The sequence below is a fragment of the Dipodomys spectabilis genome, unplaced genomic scaffold, assembly GCF_019054845.1.
Source record: "Dipodomys spectabilis isolate Male_0828 unplaced genomic scaffold, ASM1905484v1 ptg000050l, whole genome shotgun sequence".
NCBI classification, from domain to species: Eukaryota; Metazoa; Chordata; class Mammalia; order Rodentia; family Heteromyidae; genus Dipodomys; species Dipodomys spectabilis.
The window spans coordinates 11,122,241-11,144,213 of record NW_024870727.1 but is presented as its reverse complement, the minus strand read 5'-3'; the positions used below and the strand labels follow the sequence as shown (position 1 = coordinate 11,144,213).

The window sequence follows — 21,973 nt, the reverse complement described above, 5'->3', positions numbered from 1 at the left end:
CTACAATATTTAGCATATTTATTTAGCATATTTGGACTGTGATCCTCTTTATTGCAGGCTCTGGAGTAGACAGGGTTACAGGTACGAGTCATCAGCACCTGAATCATATATTTTCAAAACATTTCTTCTTCAAATGTTTTGGAAATTTAAAGCTAACACTCTATGGTGGTATGATGAAAAGTCTTGTAGCCTTTTTTGTAAAGTTTTCACATGTTTATTTTTATACAGATGCTGGAACAAAGTCTGCCACACGGCATGCCTAACTGTTAACTGTGGTGTGGCTACAGGATTGCTTTCTTTTGTTCATTCTCAGCTTGCACTTCCAAATTGTCCAGCAATGAAAAAAATGTGTTATCTTTTTATTCTAAGAAAGACTCTAAGATTTCATTGCCTACATCAGCCATTTTATTTCCTGGATGAAAATAATTCTATGTGAGTGCAAATAAACAAGTATCACTATAAATTAAGAAAATTGCATGTCCATTGTGCTTCTCTGTGCCAGTTGTTACCTTAGCATTGAGACTTGGGGTCACTGTATTTGATTCTGGTACCCTGTGTCTTGTATACACATTTATCTGATTTGAGGAAGGGAAGGGAAACAACAAAATGGTGAGACAAAGGACCAAGGGGGAAGCAATGCAACAGTAATACTCACAAGACACTATGTTGGAAATGAGCTATCCAATTTGGGGGCAGGGAGGGAGTGAGGGTGTCTTCAGGGGACCGAAAGTGGGAAAAAAATGAGGGAGGCGGTAACTATGTTCGACAAGAAATATACTGATTGCCTTACATATGTAGCTGTAACCCCTCTTTACATCATCTTAACAATAAAATTAAATTTAAAAACAATAACAACAAAAGACTCGGGGTTACTTTATAAAATGCTGTTCTTATTTATCTTCCCAGGACTTGAACTGAATATAACTCTTTACCACCTACCTACTTCTCAAACGGCATTATAAAATACTACAATACATTTTTTGGGGGGGAGAGTTGGTTGTGGGGCCTGAACTCTGGGCCTGGGCTCTGTCCCTCAGTTCTTCAGCTCAAGGCTTGAGCTCTACCACTTGAGCCACAGTGCCACTTCCAGCTTTTTCTGCTTATGTGGTGCTGAGGAATCGAACCCAGGGCCTAATGCATGCAAGGCAAGCACTCTACCACTGAGCTACTTTCCCAGCCCCCTGAAATATTTTATATAAAGCAAATTGATATGATATTTCAAATGTTTTATATAAGCCAGAAGTTAATATCAACATCTTTTTTTCTTCTTCACACCTTCAGACTTTAATTATTTAATTTTCCTCATGTTTCTTGTTTATTTCAATATTCTGTAGCCTATTTCCCTTTTTGTCCTTTGCCATGTATTTCTCCTACATGAAAGCATATTTTCAGCTGCATTCATACACACCCCAAATTAGCATTTTTCTTTTCAGTCTCTCTAAATTCTCATTTATATATTTTTATTTCACATTTTCTCCAATGGACAGGAAGTGGCATAGTCTTCTCCTTTCATTGACTAAGCTGATAAGGTCACAAGCACAATCGTTTGAAAGTATTTTCTTATTTATTTATCCATTTATATTTGTATTATTATTATTTTTTTTTGTCGGTCGTGGGGCCTGAACTCTGGTCCTGGGCGCTGTCCCTCAGCTCTTCAACTCAAGGCGAGCGCTCTACCACTTGAGCTACAGCGCCACTTCCGGTTTTCTGGTGGTTTATTGGAGATAGGGGTCTCAGGGTCTCTCCTGCCCGGGCTAGCTTTGAACTGAGATCCTCAGATCTCAGCCTCCTGAGTAGCTAGGATTACAGGCGTGAGCCACCAGCGCCCGGCTTATATTTGTATTATTTTTAAGTAGCTGTACAAAGGAGTTGCCATTTAACAAAGCAGTTTATGACTACAGTGTCACCCCTCCCCCACTTCGTCTCCCATTCTTCTTAATTTGGAAGGATGTACATTGAATTCTTGACTACATTCGCCCCCTTCTTTTCTCCTCTTCCTTTGTCTACCCTTTTCCCATGATCCTACCCCACCCCCTTTCAAGTACCTGCTTTCTTTTGTTCAACTTTGACTTTGCCTTTTTTAAGGAATTACAGTATTTGAGTTCTCCCTTGAATCTGCCATTTTTCAGTTAATTTGTTTGTATACACTTATATACCACCCAATCTAGCTTCTATATAGCAGGGAAAATATGCTTCCCTTGTCTCTCTGGGCCTGTTTTACTTCACTTAACATGCTTTTCCCCAAGTTTTAGAGAGTATCTTGTAAGGAGAGACTAAAAAGACCTATAATGTCTTTAGTATTGAGTGGAAAGCTCAAAGGACATTTTGAAGCTGACAATTGTCTTGGCCTGTGAGTTTCCCACACAGAGCCCAGTCACTTTCCAATGGAATTGACAGTTGCCCTTGACAAGTCAAAACTGATGATACATTTTTAGCCATTTTCTTTCAAGTAGTTCAATAATTCCTAAATGACATAGTTCTGTGTTCTTTCATGGCTAGGGAGTCTTAGATTTACTCCAGGCCAGTTGTTTGAACTAGATAAAAGCAGAACTTTTAAGGAGCACAAACATTTTTTTTTCATCTTTGTCCTTTGGAAAAAATGTTGTACAATGGAAAAAATTTTGTGTCTCCCACTTAGAATTCCCCCACAGCCTAGAGACTGGGGTCTCTGGAATGAGAAGATCTCTTCTGTTGTATGTCTATCTAATCTGGCACAGTGCAGTTCCATCTTTAAGATATACTTGTGAATTTTAAAACTTATCAGTGGGAAAAGGGGAAGATGCCTGGAGAGAGGGAGGGTGGGAGAATGCAATCATAATAGGAAATGTAGATACGAGAAGAACTATTTAATATGTATAAAAAAAGAAGCACGTTTCCCAATATACACATATAATACCAAATCAGAATTCTTCTAGAGTTAGACATTTGAACCTAGTAGAGGGAAGAATGAAAATATTTTGGCAATTTTGATTTCTTTCTTAAGTAAGAAAGGAAAATAGGTCCAAAAAGTGTCAAAAATGGTTTTATAAAATTTGCACCATATTCAACTGAATGCTGATGTAGTCTTTTATGCTGAAGAATTAGGACACCATAGAAAGATCTTACTTTGCTTCTTCTCTATCTCCATCTCTCAGACATGAAAGATACAAAAGGAGGAAAGCAAAGCAGAAGGAAATTAATGGCATTGCTCTTCTTTAGCTTAGCACACATGGAAAAGTTCTTTGTACTAGAAATAAGAGTCTCATGGACTTGTCTGCCTGGGTTGGCTTTAAACCATGATCCTCAGATCTCAGCCTCTAGAGTAGCTAGGATTACAGGTATTAGCTACTGGTATTTGACTTGATCAAGAACTCTTTGGTTGCCTGAGTCAGGCACCTCTGCATTTTATGTTTTCGAGCAAACGATGGAAGGGGTGACGTCGATCGAAACACACTGTTCTCAAAAACTGACACGTTGAATTGAAACCCCTCTGTACAACTACTTAAAGACAATAATCAAAATTGGGGAGAAGGGTGAACCATTTCCACCAGGCTGTGTGTGTGTGTGTGTGTGTGTGTGTGTGTGTGTGTGTGTGTGTGTGTGTGTCCCTTGTAGAAAAATTAGAAAAACCAGGCCTGGGGTTAAATCCAGTCCCCCAGTGACAGGGTGCTTGCCTAGCCTATGTGGACAGAGACATCTGACAGGGCGGGGTGGGGATAAGCTACCAACTCAGCTCTTTCAGAAAAGGTAATATAACTATCCTTGTTTTGAAAATATAGACATGGCAATGAAGTATAGTCTCATTCAAAGAAAACAAGTCCCTTAGAATTGGCACAGTGGGGATTGCAGTTGAAGCGGTGGAGCCTCTGCCTAGCAAGCAGTTAAACCCCAGTACCACAAATACATAGATATATAAATTTTTAATGATAAAATTATATCAGTATCATTATTCATCAAGCAAGGTTGCCAAGGAATGATAGAAAGTGAAATAAAATGAGCTAGAAATTGTGAACATAGTTAAAATGCTCAAATTACCAAGTTTTGAGTTTCAGGAAAGGCTGAAAATGGTAAATGGAATTTTGATAAATAGGAAATTCCAGCTGGACGTGGGGCTCATGTGATAGAACATTTGCAAGCTCAAGGTTCTGAGTTCAAGCCCCAGTACTGGCAGAAAATACAAGGGGAAATTACTGCATTGCTTGAACTAGTTTTAATCAGGACCTGACACATCTGCCTTCAGTCATTCCAGCCTGTGATAAAAAGAGGAGCCATGATTTTCCTGCTACCCGGTCAGGACTTTATTTCCTCATTGTATAGTTGGGTGGAGAGGACGGGGAGGGGGGGGCAAGCGCATTTTAACCTCAACACAATCTTTCTGTTCTCAACATTTTATGCGTGTACAAGATTCACTATGCTACATTTCTAAATTGAAAATATCCTTCAGCCCCAACGTACAATGACACTTGACATTTCAACAAGCCGCAATTCAAGGAAATGGAAGAACAAACACTGAGGCATAATTGACTGTCACAGATGTTTAAAAGGAGAATTCTTTTTCCTTCCAGTGCCTGTCAGTAGAGACCTAAAAAATCTGACAGCAGGATTGTTAATTAGAAGGTAAAAAATTCATCCCCAGGTTCCAAGGTAAAGTGCTCCATTCCCTGCACAGGCTAGTCTGTTAGTTTTGAGGGGTTCTAGTGAGACTCTAGGGTACAGAGCCAGGACTGATGACACCAAACAGAACTGAGTGTGGAGAGTGAGAGGTGCATACTCCAGGCCTGGAGGGCTCCTCCTTGCTGGTCTCACCCCATGTTGACCCAAGTGCTTAATGCATTTACCCTAGCATTACCGTCAGAGGGGTGCAGCAGGCCCATATCTCCTTCATATTTAAAACATAATCTGAGGCTGGGAAGGTGGCTCAGTGGTAGAGCGCTTGCCTCGCAGGTATGAGGCCCTGGGTTCGATTCCTCAGCACCACATAAGAAGAAAAAGCCGAAAGTGGTGCTGTGGCTCAAGAGCCTTGAGCTGAAGAGCTGAGGGACAGCAGCGAGGCCCAGAGTTCAGCCCCCACGACCGACAAAATAAAAACAACATAATCTGCAAATCAGGTGCCTGTAATACTTGCTACTCAGGAAACTGAGATTTGAGGACTGAAGTTCAAGCTTAGCCCAAGCTGCGAAGTCCATAGATTCTGATCTCCAAAAACTCAGAAGTGCAGCTGTGGCTCAAGTGGTACACTGCCAAGCTCGAGTGAAAAAGCTCAGGGTTACCACCCAGGCCCTGAATTCAGTGGCGCACATGCATGTGTGCACATGCACACACACACACACACACACACACACACACACACACACATGTGTGTGTATGTGTATATATATATATGTACATATATATTTATATATATGTACATATATAACTACAGGTGAAAACTTATGGCTGCAGCTTCTCTATGAAGTTGGGCAGGGGAAACAGTGGATTGGATGTTGTAGGAAAGATGTATGAGTTTCCTATGGGCCAAATAGAAGTGAATCTTGGAGTTCTGCTAGAGGAAACATCAGAAGCATGAGAATCTTTCATGATTTTCCAAAGCCCATCAGTGTCTTGTGATAGACCTGAGCTGTTGAGGGTGGGACATAACGATAGCTTACAAATGCATTTTCTGGAAATACAAAATACAGAGGTGCCTGACTCAGGCAACCAAAGAGTTCTTGATCAAGTCAAATACCAGTAGCTCACACCTGTAATCCTAGCTATTCTAGAGTCTGAGATCTGAGGCTCATGGTTTAAAGCCAACCCAGGCAGACAAGTCCATGAGACTCTTATCTCTAGTACAAAGAACTTTTCCATGTGTGCTAAGCTAAAGAAGAGCAATGCCAGTATTTTCCTTCTGCTTTGCTTTCTTCCTTTTGTATCTTTCATGTCTGAGAGATGGTGATGGAGAAGAAGCAAAGAAAGATCCTTTCTATGGTGTCCTAATTTTTCAGCATAAAAGACTACATCAGCATTCAGTTGAACATGGTGCACATTGTATAAAACCATTTTTGACACTTTCTGGACCTATTTTCTTTTCTTACTTAGAAAGAAATCAAAATTACCAAATATTTTCATTCTTCCCTAAGTACTAGATTCAAATGTCTAACTCTAGAAGAATTCTGATTTGGTATTATATATGCATATTGGGAAAAGTACTTCTTTTTTTTGTCAGTCATGGAGCTTGAATTCTGGGCCTGGACACTGCCCCTGAGCTCTTCAGCTCAAGGCTAGCATTCTACCACTTGAGCCACAGTACCACTTCTGGTTTTCTGAGTGGTTTATTAGAGATAAGAGTCCCATAGACTTTCCTGCCCATGCTGGCTTTGAACCATGATCCTCAGATCTCAGCCTCCTGAATAGCTAGGATTGAGCCACCAGTACCCGGCAAAGTGCTTCTTTTTTTATAAACATTTCACAGTTCTTCACTGAATTAATGATTAATAACCTGCCAAAACATCCAGAGAGTTTCCCTGGTAAAAGCTGCAAAACATTGAAGGAACAAATGACACAAATTCTCTACAATCTGATCCAGAAAATAGAAGCACATTTTGTAACTCACTCTGTAAAAGCCAGCCCAACTATCTAAAGATAGTTCAACAAAGGAAAAACCACAGACCAATCTCTCTTATGCGTATGATTGCAAAAATCTGTAACATCATATTAGCAAATCCACTCCAACAATGCACAAAAATTATATACCATAGTTGTATATATAAGATTAATCCAGGTATTCATGTGAAGATGAATTGATAGAATAGACTAAGGAAGAAAAATGTATTATTAGACAATGCATGCAGAAAAAACCACTTGATAAAAATCCATTCATGTTAATGCTCAGAAAGGCGGAAAAGAGAACTTACTCTACTTGATTAAAAAAATTTATTAAAGACATACCATTAGTACACTTAATGATAAGACATAGTATACTCTCCCCCTAAGACAGAGAACAACAAAAAGATGTTCTCTTGCTCTCTTGACCTTATTGAAAGTCTTAGTTAATGTAACAAAACAAAAAGGGAAATTGTAAGTATATACATTGGGAAAGGATAAATGTGACCTGCCTTTGCTTGAAAATGGCATAATCATCTAAGTGGGAAATCCCAAAGGATAAGCAACAAAAACAAAAAATAACTCTTTAGAACAAATAAGCTATTATGACAAGGATTCATAATGTGGGACTATTATACAAAAATCGCTATCTTTTTTATAACCTAACAGCAAATGATTGGACTTTGGAATTTAAAGCACATCATTTTCATTACCATCAAAATTGAAATAGGATATGTACTCTAACAAATTGCATGTAAGAATGTCTGTGTTAGGAAATGTACAAAACTATAAGGAAAGGAATAAAAAAGACACAAATGAAGAGTTATTCACAGGTGGAATGAATAAATATTCTCTATGATTTCCAACCTTAACTGTAATTCCACACAATCCTCACCAGTTTTAACAAGTTATTATTTAGATATCAATAAACTAAAGTCTTTTTTTGTTTTGTTTTTTTGTTTTTTGTCTGTCGTGGGCTTGAACTCTGGGCCTGGGCACTGTCCCTGAGCTCTTCAGCTCAAGGCAAGTGCTCTACCTCTTGAGCCACAGCGCCACTTCTGGTTTTCTAGTGGTTTATTGGAGATCAAAGTCCCATGGACTTTTCTGGCCAGGCTGGCTTTGAACCAAGATCCTCAGATCTCAGCCTCCTGTGTAGCTAGGATTACAGGCGTTAGCCACCGGCGCCCGGCTAAACTAAAGTTTTTATGAAAGTATTTTTAAACCCAGAATATGAACATAATATTGAAGACTATAAGCCAGGCGTTGGTGGCTCGGGCCCGTAATCCTAGCTACTCAGAAGGCTGAGATCTGAGAATCGCAGTTCAAAGCCTGTCCAGGTAGGAAAGTCTCTGAGACTCTTACCTTCAATAAACCACTGGAAAACGGGAAGTGGCGCTGTGGCTCAAGTGGTACAGCACTAGCCTTGAGCTTCAGAGCTGAGAGCCAGAGCCCAGGCCCAGAGTTCAAGCCCCACGACCAACGAAAAAAAAAATTGAGGACTATCATAGAAGTAATAACAAACAATACCTGACTTACTATAAAGTAGTAATAATGCAGACAGTACAGTGAGGAAAAGACAAGCATAGATAAATGAATAAGGAGACCTACACAATGTACTCACTAGCTTAAGTATGTAACTGTAACCCCACTGTACATCACATTGACAATAAAATTAAATTTAAAAATGTAAATATAAAAAATAAATACTGCAAACTTATTATTTACAATGACTATTCATAGTGTGGAAGCAATCAAGATGTCCTTTAATGGTAAACAATGGTAAACAAACTGGTACATTCCTACAATGTAATATTATTCAATCATGTGAAGAAAAGAATTCGCAAATCATTTGAGGATTTTGAGTAACCTGAAAAGTATGTCTCTAAGTGAATGAAGCTGAAAATGTACCACTCTATCTGACATTCTCCAATATACAAAATTAAGAAAACAGTAAAATATCAATGAATAGTTTCCTAGACTCAAGGGGAATGGAGATGGATATGTGGAACCAAATACATTTGTAGAGCAGTAAAACTATACTCCATCCACTCTCCAGTGGAAACACAACATTATGCTTTTGTGAAGCCCCATAGAACTGTAAAAATAAAGAATGAGCTGTGATGGAAGCTATAGAGTTTTCTTACTAGTAAAATATCTATATTTATCCATCAGTCCTAATTAATGGGCCATACTAATAATGCAGGACATTTTGTGGGATGATAGTGGAGATGACAGAGAAACTTTTTATACTTTCTGCAAATTTTTGTAAAAATCTAAAAATATGCAGATGGGGAAGTTCCACTGCTGTAGGAGAAAACTAGAGTCTCAAAATAAGATGCTGGTTTAGTATAGAAGGTAAAACTTTGAGAGCAAGGGTTAACAACAGCATACGACACACACACACAAAAATAATGAAACTGCCTACCAGTAAAGAATAAATGATGGGCTGGCAGGTGGCTCAGTGGTAGAGTGCTTGCCTCGCTTGCTTGAGGCCTTGGGTTTGATTCCTCCATACCATAAAAGCAGAAAAAAAGCCAGAAGTGGTGCTGTGGCTCAAGTGGTAGAGTGCTAGCCTTGAGCTAAAGAGCTAAGGAACAGCACCCAGGTCAAGAGTTCAGTCCCCACAACCAACAAAAAAAAAGGAGTAAATGAACTGGGATCTCGTAGAGTGATATGAAGAAACAAAGGATGGGACAACACAGAAAGGCAAGAAGATTCAAGAAAAGTGATGTCTAATATTCAAAATCAAGATTTGTAAAGTTCTTTTTATATAATCTCATGTGCACTTGGCCAAAATTAAAGTCAGACAAACATTCTGAGATGATAGATGATAGATACAGTGGATAGATCATACATACATACATACATATACATATATACATACATACTCATATAGGCCAGATATGATGGCACATGCCTATACCCAAGAAGCATGAAACAGGAGGATGGAGAGTTCAAGGCCAGCCTGTGATATGTAGCAATAAACCCTATTTCAACTAGAAAAATAAGTACATAAAGGAAGTCATTGGTTCAAGAAATAAAACCAGATATGCCCCTGGTGACAAACCCATATATTTACTTATCCCCTCAAAATTAAGAGAAATATTTGAGGCAGCCTTTGAATATCCATAAAGCACAGAAGAAATGTTGGGCCAAACTTCTGTCTGATGTAGGTTCCTGCTGACATTTGAGTAATACTTCAAATTACTCACCTGTGTGTTGTGTCATCTTCACTTTCTTTGCTAAGTAGACAGTGTTCACTTGGGTCTGCATATGGATCCTCTTTAGATAAAGACTTTACTTTTGTGGTTTCCTCTTGACACTCACTTTCCATTAAATCCATATTTCCTTTAGGTGGAGCAAGACTGCTCTCAATATGCCAATGCTTTGCCTGAAAAAAATCAATTTTATTTCTATAACATTTATTCCTACCATTTATTTCCCCTCCATCTTTGCTAACATATTGTTTTGTTTTCTTGATGATTACTATTGTGATTGACCTTGCTATACTACTCACAGGAATGTATCTGTAGAACTTTGTCAGAATAAAAGAGAGAAACCCACAAGTTTATCACAGTTCTATCCACAATAGCTAAGCTGCCAAATCAGCCTAGGTTCCCAACAACCAATAAACAGATAAAGAAGATATAGTATTTATAGACCGTGAGATATCACTCAACTATAAAGAAGAATAAAGTATGTCATTTCCTGAAACAGAAAGTCATTGGTTGCATGAAATATATCAAGCTCAAAATGCCAAATATCCCATGTTTTCACTTAAATGTAGAAGCTAGACTTGAAAGGAAGAGGAAGAGGTAGAGAAAAAAGAGGAGGAGGAAGAGGAAGAGGAGGAGGAGGAAAAGGAAGAGGAAGAAGGAGGAGGGGGGAACATGAATGTAAAAACCTATCAAAAACACTGAAAATAGGATGAAGGGGGAAAGTGAAGGGAATATACTAATGGATATAAATTTGTTCAAAGTACACTGAAATTATCATAATGAAACCCCATTGCACTATTAAAGTAAACTAACAAAAAACAGAAAAATAAAATAAAAATTTCAAATTTTATGTATTTAAATAATGGTGTTTATTTATTTAAATTAGTGTTCATGTAAATCATTTAAATTTACTTTTAAGCTATTATTAAATCTACCATAAATAGATTCCTTTGCTGTAAACTTACCATAAGCCCACATATGAGATCATTAACTCTTAGCGATTTGTACGTAAATAACTAAGGCAGGATTCTTAAGGAATTTTACAGTCTTGTAGGGGACATGAGTCATATGTAACACATATATAAGTATGTAGCATATGTCTACATTTAATAAATGTATATAATGAGAAGTGGCATAAGAAACAAAATGAACAATAAACTAGAAAAGATTATTTTTATTTCTACTTTAAAATCATGAGTAGCAAAATGTGTAGTTACTAAAAACCAAAACAAACTTTTATTAAAGAACTCCAGGACTTTTTCCTACAACTACTTTGTTTGCATTCTACTTCCTAAAAAAAATCCTGAAAAGAACTGTGCAATTATTGATTTTGTTATAAAAGTGTGCTATATAATCATTTTCACAGAAGTTTGCCTACACAGCAAATGTATCCATCTAGTTAAAAATCCCCATTGACAATCGGTTCTATTTTTCAAATACAAGATCAATTTCCTTGTCATATATTGCTCGTGTTGTACTCACAGGTTGAACACAACTTTTATGATATGAGCAAAACATAAGGCATCCTGAAGATATTTGACTACATTACAGATTGCTCAATGTTGTCCTAAAGGTTTACAATACTAAGTGCTTATCAGAGCCAAGGGGAAATAAAGGTCAGCAAATGAAATGAACCTCATATCCAATAATAAATAACAAAAGAAATTCAGTCTCTTGTTAGTATCCAACCGAGGAAAAGAGGAATGTCCTGCATCCCATGAAACCAGGTTGATGGAAACGAGGTTTTTATGGCATAGGAACTCCCAGTTACACTGGTACCCGGAAGCTGGTACTGAACATGATGATGTGGAAAGACGTTGGGCAAGTGTTAAGAGATAGAACCTAGAGGGAGGTGTGTAACATAAGGAGGTAGCAGCCCTCAGAACGGATTCAGTACTGAGCTATTTTCCATGAAAGCAAGCCTGGCTCTTGCCAACTCTCCTTCCTCCTACCCTACCATCTCCTCCTCTTCCACCCTCCCACAGCTAAGATGCCATCTTCCCTGTGAGTGCAGCTCAAAGTGCCTCTCCAGCATGGGTCATTGTGTCAGACACCATTTGTGAACAGGAAATGGTTGCATGCAGAGACCATAGATTCCATGGGAGAGTGATATGTTCTTTTCCAAAGGAAGCAAGAAATCTGGATCTTTCATGATTTTTTTAAAATTTAAATCATATTTTCAACACTGGGTGGAGAGAGACAGCCATTCCTAACCACCACATCAATTGGATGAGAAGAGGTACCACTGCCCAAACTGCCCAGTAGGACAGAATTTAGAGCTGGAGGAAAACTCTAGTTTCTAATTTCTTCTTATCCTACAATCATCTGATAGTTTCTTTGAATAAATGTGTATTTGTGGACAAAATATTCTCACCCCTCTTTTGCCAGCTCTAGAAATAGGCATGCCAGAACACTTGGGAAAAAACTAACTTGAAAACTAGCTGAAGATCAAAAGCTATCCTTCAAGTGATTGAAAGGTAGTTCTAAAAAAATCTTGCATGAACTACATGACATTATATTATACTAACTCTTCCACATTTTAACAAGATTGCAGAAAATTAAGTCTTAATATAAGAAATTAAAATATATTATTGCCTCCTCTCATGTTATTTTATATCTACTAGACCAATGGTAATTTAACTGAAACATAAATGCTACATTTAAATGTCAGAAGAGTTTCTATTTATCCTTTCCTCTTCCCTTTCTTCCCTCATCTTTCCTCCGCTTCCCTTCCCTTCTTTTCCTTGTCTTGCCTTCTCCTCCCCTCCCTTCTCTTCCCTTCCTTTTTGTCCACCGTTCCCTCCTCTCTTCTCTTCTCTCTTGAGACAAATAGCATCCATTTTCAAGGCACTTGAATTTTTGAAAAAAGAAAAGTGACTCCTTCAAAAGAAACCGTAAGCCAAAGGGATGAGAAAGCTCCATTTCCCTTATGTTTGCCGTCTTTGCCATCTTTTCTAAAACTGGCCCGGTTCTGGTGGCTCTTTTTCTGTCCTAAACAAGGAAGAAGGAAATAAGATATATGGATTTGTGAAGATTTGGAAAGACTGAAGTCCTAGCAAGAACAAAGGGATCCAAACAGGGAAAGAAAAAGTAAAACTCTCCCTCTTTGCAGATGACAAGATCCTGTATTTAAAAATCCCCAGAGATTCCTTCCACCAAGTTACTTGAGCTGATCCTAAACTTTGGCAAAGTAGCAGGGTATAAAATCAACCTACAAAAATCAGTAAATTTTCTGTAAGCCAGCAATAAGGAGAGAGAAACTGAAATCAGGAAAGCAATATCATATCTAATAGTCTCCAAAAAACAACAACCTACTAATTAAGCAAAGATATAAAGGATCTCTATTGCAAAAACTTTAAAAATCTGAAAAAAAATTGAAGCAGAATTAAGAAAATGAGAAAGCCTTTAATGATCCTGTATTGGAAGAATTAACATTAAAATGGCAGCACTGCCCAAAGCAATTTGCAAACTCAATGCAATATCCATCAAAATCCCAACAACACTCTATACTGACATAGAGAAAACAATCCACAAATTCATTTGGAATAACATACGAACCTGAATCAAAAAAAAAATCCTAGGCAGACAGAACCTTGTTGAAGGAGTAGCAATACAAACTTCAAACTCTATCACAAAGCCATAGTAATAAAAACAGCTTGGTACTAGCACAAGAATAGGCCAAAGGACCAATGGAACGAAATGAACCCACAAACCTATAGCCACCTAATATCTGATAGGGGAGCCAAAAGAACAGGATGGAAGAAAGACAGCCTCTTCAATTCTACTAGTAGAATTGGCTACACATATGCAGAAAATTGAAGCTAGATGCCTATATATCATCCTCCACCAGATTCAATTCTAAGTGAATCAAATACCTCAATGTAGCGCCAGATACTATAGAAATATTACAGGCAGGGATAGGGTCAACTTTAGGGCTCCTACACATAGCTTGAAACTTCCTAAGTAAAGATTCAGAATCACAACAAATGAACGTAAGGCTAGAATAATGGGATTGCATCATACCAAAGAGTTTCTGCATAGCAAAGGACATATCTAACAAGAAAAATAGAAAGCCCACAGAATTGGAGATTTTTATCAGCTATGCATCAGACAAGGGCCTCATATCTAAAATATACTTAGAGCCAAAAAATTAAACCCCTCAAAAATAAACCCTCAAAGAAACACCTACCCAACTGATAAATGGACTAAAGACTTAAAGAGAGACTTCTCAGAAGAAGTAAGAATGACCAATAGACATGTGAAGAAATGCTCAACATCTCTGGCCATAAAAAAAAATAAAATAAAAGCCAAAACAACATTGAGCTTCCACCTCATGCCAATTAGAATGGCCATTATCAAGAAAACTAACAATAACAGATGCTGGCAGGGATGTGACCAAAAGGGAATGCCACTACATTGTTCGTGGGAATGTAAACTCATTCAACCACTCTGGAAAGTAGTCTAGAGGCTCTTCAAAATACTAAATATAGAGCTCCTCTATGACCCAGCAATCCCACTCCTGGTCATTTACCCAAAGTACCATAAACAAACCCACACTAAAGCTACCAGCACAACCATGTTCATTACAGCATTATTTACCATAATCAAGATATGGAATCAACCCAGATATCCCTCAGTGGCCAAATGAATCAAAAAAATATGTGATATATACAGGATGGAATTCTATGCTTCCAACAGAAAGAATGATACTGTACCATTTGTCAGGAAAAGGAAATACTTGGAAAAAATTATACTAAGTGAAGCAAGCCAGACCCAAAGAAAGATAGGTTGCATGCTTTCCCTCATTTGTGGTAAATAGAATGTGGCTATAAATCTACAAGTAAACAAAGTGGATGATAAAAAAAATGTCTACACCAAGACCTGATAAATTATATAGGTCTCTAGGCATTCACACAAAATAAGAGATATTCTTAGGAGAGGATCACATAGGCACAATAGCTATGTGCTTCTGACTCTATAAAATAAAAATTATTGAAATGAAGTCCAAGAAGTAGAAACAAAAGTTTTTTTTTATTTTGTTGTTGATTTTGTTTTCATTTCCTTCTGTCTTGTTTGTTGCTTTGTCAGTCTTTGTGAGGGAGGAGGAGGCACAGTGATACTGACTAGATACTATGTTGAAAATGAACTAGACAACATGTGGGTAGGGAAGGGAGGGAAAAACTGGGAGAGAGCGGGCAAAGGAATGACACTGTTCAAAAGGAATGTACTCACTATCTGACTTATGTAACCTCTATAATAAAATGCCCAAATATTTCTGAAAATTAATAAAAATCAATCAATAAAATAAAGACAGTAAGAACTATTGATGAGAAATATCAATGGTGCAAAAGTGAGCAACTCCACTAACACATTTTCTTAATGAAAATGCAGTTAGCTGCAGATGGCATTTGGCAGGCATAGTTTATTTGGCATGCCTACCTAGGATGGGCATATTTCTTACTTCAACCCCATCTAAGGGACTTATACCCAGACTTTAGCCCCTTCAGAATGCTGCCTCTCTTTGTCTGTCACTCAGTGTTGTCCTTCATCTCACCAGCATCCTTGTGCTCATCTGGTAACATCTACAGTGCATGGGCTTCTTCAGTTGCCAAAGCAGGCTTTCAAATTCTATTCTATTTAAACCAACAGGCATGAGCCACCCATCTCACCCACTGCACATCCACCCACACAGCTGCTGTCCTTACTTAGAAAAGTCTAGCATTTGCCTTACTTGCACTCATACAGGCCACACGAGGTACAGTGGTGATCCCACATTGCTCAGACCTACATGAGTTCACCTACCCAGATTTTCTGACTTATCTTCACCCTAAAGAGTTGCCCAGAATTGTTTCCATATGTGTGGATATAGGATATCATCACATTGGCACAGAGCAATAACCAAGGATATCTTCCCGCAGTACGAGAGCTGCCATATTCCCCCAGAATGAGATTAAAACCTATGGCTACTGAAAGGAACCGACACAGGTGGGGACACTAAGAGGGGCTTTGCCTTAAACCCACACCACCATGTCTGAACTCTCCTGGATAAAACTACTGAGACATAGATTGCTTTCTCAGTACAAAAGGAACTTGGGCAGAGCTCCCAAGGAAATAAAAAAGTGGGGGAAAATTATAAAATGTGAGATCATGAATATTTCCTTTTTCCAGCCCCTCCACTACCCAATTTATTTCACAGAAACAAGTTCTAGCTTAATTTCATGTGAGCAAGGGGTGGGATCTGAAGTGGGCTCAGTAGGTTGGAAGTCCAGCTCTGCCACCAAGATTTCCTTCCCAGGCAAGTTCCTCAAATTCTTCATAATTCTGCTTTATCTTAACATAGAAGCAATGGGAGTACACCCTGCCCCCTTGACAGACTGAGAAATTGTGAAAATTAAGAGAGTAAACTCATGCAAAGACCTTAAATCATCCAAATACATAGGGGAAAACTTAACAGATGTTGCCTGTCATTAATTTGGCAGATGCAAATGACCAAGAAGATTTATTTTAATTTAAAATGTGCTACATTTGATTATTACTGTTACTATTACCTGATATTTACCACATGGTTGCCAGGCACTAGCTCCCTAAACCCTATCTCGAAACAACAAATTGAGCATGCCAGCAAACACTACTCCAGAAGGAGAGATTTGAGGATCAGGGTTCAGAGCCAGACCAGGTAGGAAAAATCCATGAGACTCACCTCTAATTAACCACCAAAAAGCTGGAAGGAGAGATGTAGCTCAAGTGGTAGAGTGATAGCCTTGAGCAAAAAAGGAACAATGCTCAGGCTCTAAGCTCATTATTACTACCAACAGTAATATAATTATTACTAATAATGATAAAGAATCTTTATCCACGTGGATTTGAAATGGAAGGAATTCATTTCTTTTCAGACACTACCTTGGGCTGTGCATGGCCACCATATTTCCACATACCTAGAGAGACCATCAGGAAAGAAAGTCAGTCCTCTCAGGACCACTGAACATTAACCACTGATAGATGCAAGCAGAAAGCGGCCATGGTCATGGGGAATATCCAGCCAATCAGAGAGTAATCAAGAAGCCACATCTCTACCTGACCAAAGATCAGAACAGGCACATCGCCAAGCCCCGTCATGCAGACACTGCAGTCGGCAGAAGAAGAAATGACCAGCACATGGCCACCGGCCTCACATATCTCCACGGAGCTTACTCTGTCTTCATGAGGTTGCCATGATCTTATCAGAGGTGGAGTCTGTGTAATTTTCTTCTTACTGGAATGAAGACAGTACTCCTGAGGGGAAAGAAATACCAGGACTTTAAAAACTCAACTATTAAAGCGACTATAATGATATAACAAGAAGACCAAAATGAAAAATATGTACATTTGGAGCTCATTAATCTATGATCTACATGCAAAAGAGAATTCATGATAGCAGAGGTTACAACAATGGCATTAACATTTTATTTATTTTTTTAAAGCCTTCTTAGAGATGGAGATGGGAAGATTGTAGTTCTAGGCTAGCTCAGAAATTTAAACATGGTAAGACCCTATGTGAAAAATACAAGCTGAGCATGGTGACACACAACTATAATGTCAGCTACTCAGGAGGTAAAGGTAGGAAGCTCATGGATTAAGAAAGACCTTCTCACTGACTTTATGGATTTAGGAAGTGGAAAGAAGAAAGAGAAGAGAAAGAAAATGAGAACAAAATAAATAAACAGTAAAGTTTATGTTGCCATGTATAGACTATAAAATATTATGTAATTTATAATGTTATTTGAAAATTGAGCAGGGATGCAGTGATTTAATAAACAACTAATTCAGAATGGCAGCAATGTTAGATGAACAGCAAGTAGTCTAAATTATATTTTCATCTTAATTTCAAGTAAAGATATAATTATTTACATTCAATTAATGCTCTAGTGCCAAACTGTATTCCTCAATTTGATGTCTGATTTGACTATATATTAGTATGTTTTCAGTTTAGAAGAATTCTGGCTTTTTCCATCAATTATTTAAAAGAAGTCTCTATTCAAAACCTGAACATGCTCTGCTGACAGGAAGCAACAATGCTTGATAAGGAATGTACTCATTACCTTGTTCATGTAATTGTGACCCCTCTGTACAGTATTTTCACAATAAAAAAATTAATAAAAAAAGAAAATACTCAAGACAGACCATTTCTTCCTCTATCTAGAAAACAGACAAGGCTCAATTTGTACAACCAGATTCGATCTTATTAGACACGTGTTCAAAAAGCAAGAAAAATAATAATTAGGACAATGTGAGAACTTCTTCAATTTACCTCTATATTCCAGATTTTCAGCCATCCATCAGAGGCCCCAGTGGTAAGGTATTTGTTCAGTTTATCAATAGACATAATAATGGATCCAGTTCCACCATGAGCCAAAAACTCAGCCAGAAGTTGTTTCTTATATGTGTCCCAGAATCTCACAAAGCCAGATCCTCCACAAGATACCAAGGTGGCTCCTTCTAATGAGGAAGGAAAAACCTAATTTGGAAACTATAACAGCAGCGTCCAGAAACCATTTCCTCATGTGATTTGGCCTGTGAAAAGCATATGATACTGGCCAGGTGAGTAGCACTGCGATATACTTTTAGCACTGCTTTGGATCTGAAAAACCATGCAGTAAAGATAACTACATGATAAACTCACTGGACTGTGTGGAATGAGAATGTGCAAGATGTAACAGAAAAACTAGGGATTTTCCCACCTCACTCATTATTATGGTTATTGGGGGTTGTTGTTGTTGTTGTTTGTTTCTTCTGTTTTGTCCACCGTGGGGCTAGAACTCACATCCTGGGCCCTGTCCCTGAGCTTTTTCATTCAGGGCTAGTGCTCTACTACTTTTGAGCCACTTACAGCTTTTTCTGAGTAGTTTATTGGAGATAAGAATCTCAGACTGGCTTTGAACCACAATCCTCATATCTCAGCCTCCTGCGTAGCTAGGATTACAGGCGTGAGCCACCAGCGCCTGGCTATTTGGTTTTGTTTCTGTTTTGTTTTGTTTTTAAGCTAGACGGAATTAATTTACTCCTCCAATAATTTGTATTAATGTATTGCTTGCAGTATTACTTTTCTTCCCTAGCAACCTGTTGGACATACACACAAAGTGAAAACCTTAATGAAACAACTTAAGATTCAGACATGTGATAATAGTAGGATAGCTACAGATTTCTTGGTTGGGCAACATATTTTCAACCCTGTTTCTGTGTTTTGTCTTAAGTGTTTCATTGGGATTTTATTGTAAGCCTTATTGGACTTTTTTTATTAATAGATCTAGAACTGACCTTTTTACCTTCCATTTTGATATGCTCTGTAAAAACACTTTACCTAAATTATTCTGTCCCTATTATTTGATAAACCTGTAGATGACTTTCTAATTTACTTCACAAATGTCTCAACGATTAAGAATCATCTCTATTTAAGGTAGAAGTAATGGTATATAGCTGCATCTGTGGAAACGATTTGAGAATACTGATAACATTAAGAAGAATTAGCGTACAAGAAATGAGAGTAATTTAAGTATAATGACTTATATTGTGAGTACAAAATGAGTTCAAGAAAATTGAGAGTTTTACAATCGAATGGTTACAAGTCCATTTAAATAGACCATAATGTTTCTAAAGCTAATAGAGATATACCTTTATTGATGACAAACATTTTCAAGTGGCTATACCATGATTTTCCTTTTCCAAGTTAAATATAGGAAAGTGAAGATAGAAAACATGATTCAGATATGTTTATTTCTTTTATTCGAATATATCGCACATATGTCTAGATCTCCAATGTGAAAATAGAATAATTTTAAATTTTAAAATACAACTCAGATAGTTCCTGCAATATGCATTCGTGTGTATGTATGTGTGTGCACGCACATGCATGTGTACTAGGGCTTGAACTCAGGGCTTCATACTCTCCCCCAGATTTTTTGTTCAAGGTTAGTACTCTACTATTTGAGCCATATTTCTACTTCAAGACTTGTTGGCCTAGATTGGCTTCAAGTCTTGGTTTTCAGATCTCAGGCTTCTGCATATCTACAATTATAGGCATGAGCCATACCAGTGGCCAGCTAATATGCATTATTCTTGAACATGGATTATTCTTGAACATCGATTTTTACTGGAGGGAACATGCAGGCTACATCAGCAGTATACTAATACAGTGGTTATAAAAAGAGGAAAAAAACTAAACAAAGGCTTACTTCGTCTACATAACAGCCAATTCCTACAGTAAGTCCTCACTTACTGTAGAAATCACATATAACTGACAAAGATGCACAGACCATTGCTAAAGCAACATCCAGGACAGAGGCCTCTGAGCTCTAGTTCAGGGATCAGCAGTTATTTCAAAGTCTTCCACTGTCTCTGATCTGCAAGCTCTTCAGTATTTTCTCTTGGCCCATTTTGAGACCAAGTTCCAGTAGAGCCAGCCTCAGATTCTGAATCATATATTGGCAGCAGGTACCCAACTGTGCACTCTAAGCTACTAAAACTCACCTCTATGTGAAGATTGGAACACCAATTTTCAATTATTTCTCAAATGGAACATTTGTTAGAATTCTTCCCACTCTGTTCTTGACATATGTAACCCCAGGTAAATTATCAGTCAGAGGCAATCTGTCTCTTGCTCCTTCTCCTCCACCTTAATCGCCTATGGTGAGACCCCAGGGCCTCTCATGAAACAGGATTGGCCTGAGAGACACACGGAGTCAAATGCTAAGAGACCTCTGCAGACAAAAATAGATTCACCTTTATTGTTCCCTTTCCCAAATAGTCAGGTAAAAAATCCATCTATATAGTTTACCTGTGGTGGCAGTGTGTTTCCTTGATTCCAGGAAGCAAAGCCTCATCACTGCGTTATTGCCCTCCGTGTCAGCATCAAAGTTTTGAGGAGCCTGGTGTGCAATGGGGTGGGTGAAACAGCTCTCCTCAGCACCGAGAAGACTTTGAGGTTTTTTATCTGTGATGAAGACAGTCAGATGTCTAGATGAAGAGATTTGCCCGCTGTTTCAACCACGGCCAGGGCTGAATGGGCCAGTCCCACAGAAGCCCGGCAGATGCCTCCACCAGCCCTGCTCAACTCTCTTCCTAAGCCCCAATCTGAAGGACCAGTCAACTCCATGTTTTTCTTGCACATTCCATATACACTGCCTATGTTCTTCCTGGGTATGAATCAAGAGGGATGTCACATCATATTTATTGCTAATAGCACAGAGATTGTGGTATACTCAAGAAGAATGAGCTTTTAATACCACGGCATTTCCAGATTATTGCTCATTAGTGTTCATCTTGAAAATATGGCAAGGAACATAAAACCCAGTCACAATTTTTGTATGCTTATATGATCATTTTTAGAAGTCCTGTTTTTAAGTGAATTATTGTGCAAATACGGTAATGGACAGGAAATGTAATGATTACTTCTATGTGCTTACATGATCATTTTTAGAAGTGCCGTTTGTTAGTGGGCTATTCTCCAAATAATGAATATGAAATCTAATGACTATTTCTATGTACTTATTTCTACGTTCTATTCTCCAAATAATGAATATGAAATCTAATGACTATTTCTATGTACTCATATGATCATTTTTTAAGAAGTGCCATTTGTTAGTGGGTTATTTTAAGGGAGAGGAGGAAAACATTCTTAACAGTGCTTCGACTATCTGTTGATATCATGGCCAAAACTAATGAAAAGTGATATTATTCATTATTCGTATTCTGAGATTATTCATCTGAGAATCTATGAGCATTCTACCCACAGTTATGAAAACTCACCACAAATATATCTTCAAAATTTCAAAGCCAGAAATCTCTAGCACTACTCACTATGTCTTTTTGAAATTTGGTACTGTTTAAGTTTCTTGCTTCTTTATTTCTCTGTCATTAATGCTAGTTACAAGTTGGTGACTGTATAAATACATGGCATTCTCTCAAAGACCAGTGTAGAGAAAGAGGCAGAATGATTTGAGCTGAATCTTAATGGTTAACTTTTTGTACGAGAAACGGGTCAGAGCTTTGTGCCTGCACACAAGTAATCCCTCAAACCCTTAAATTGGTTTTCTTACTCTCAATAAATCTCTTCCTCAGCTTTTATCTCTCCCTCTCCCTCTCTCTCTCACACACACATCTGATAGCTAGTGCTTTTCTAAGGCTGAATTCATTTTTTGAGAGTTCATCCAATTAAGACA

General features: G+C 38.0%; 1 protein-coding gene across 1 annotated transcript in view; it reads right to left on the bottom strand.

The window, feature by feature from the left end:
* Positions 1-21,973, bottom strand: part of Wdr49 (WD repeat domain 49) — a 121,950-nt gene that overhangs the window by 16,725 nt on the left and 83,252 nt on the right. The window contains exons 12-15 of the mRNA XM_042678861.1: positions 20,590-20,745; positions 18,067-18,254; positions 16,854-17,051; positions 9,774-9,952 (exon numbers count right to left, since the gene is read on the bottom strand). Coding sequence (XP_042534795.1) covers positions 9,774-9,952; positions 16,854-17,051; positions 18,067-18,254; positions 20,590-20,745 — 721 coding nt within the window. The remainder of the gene's footprint in view (positions 1-9,773; positions 9,953-16,853; positions 17,052-18,066; positions 18,255-20,589; positions 20,746-21,973) is intronic.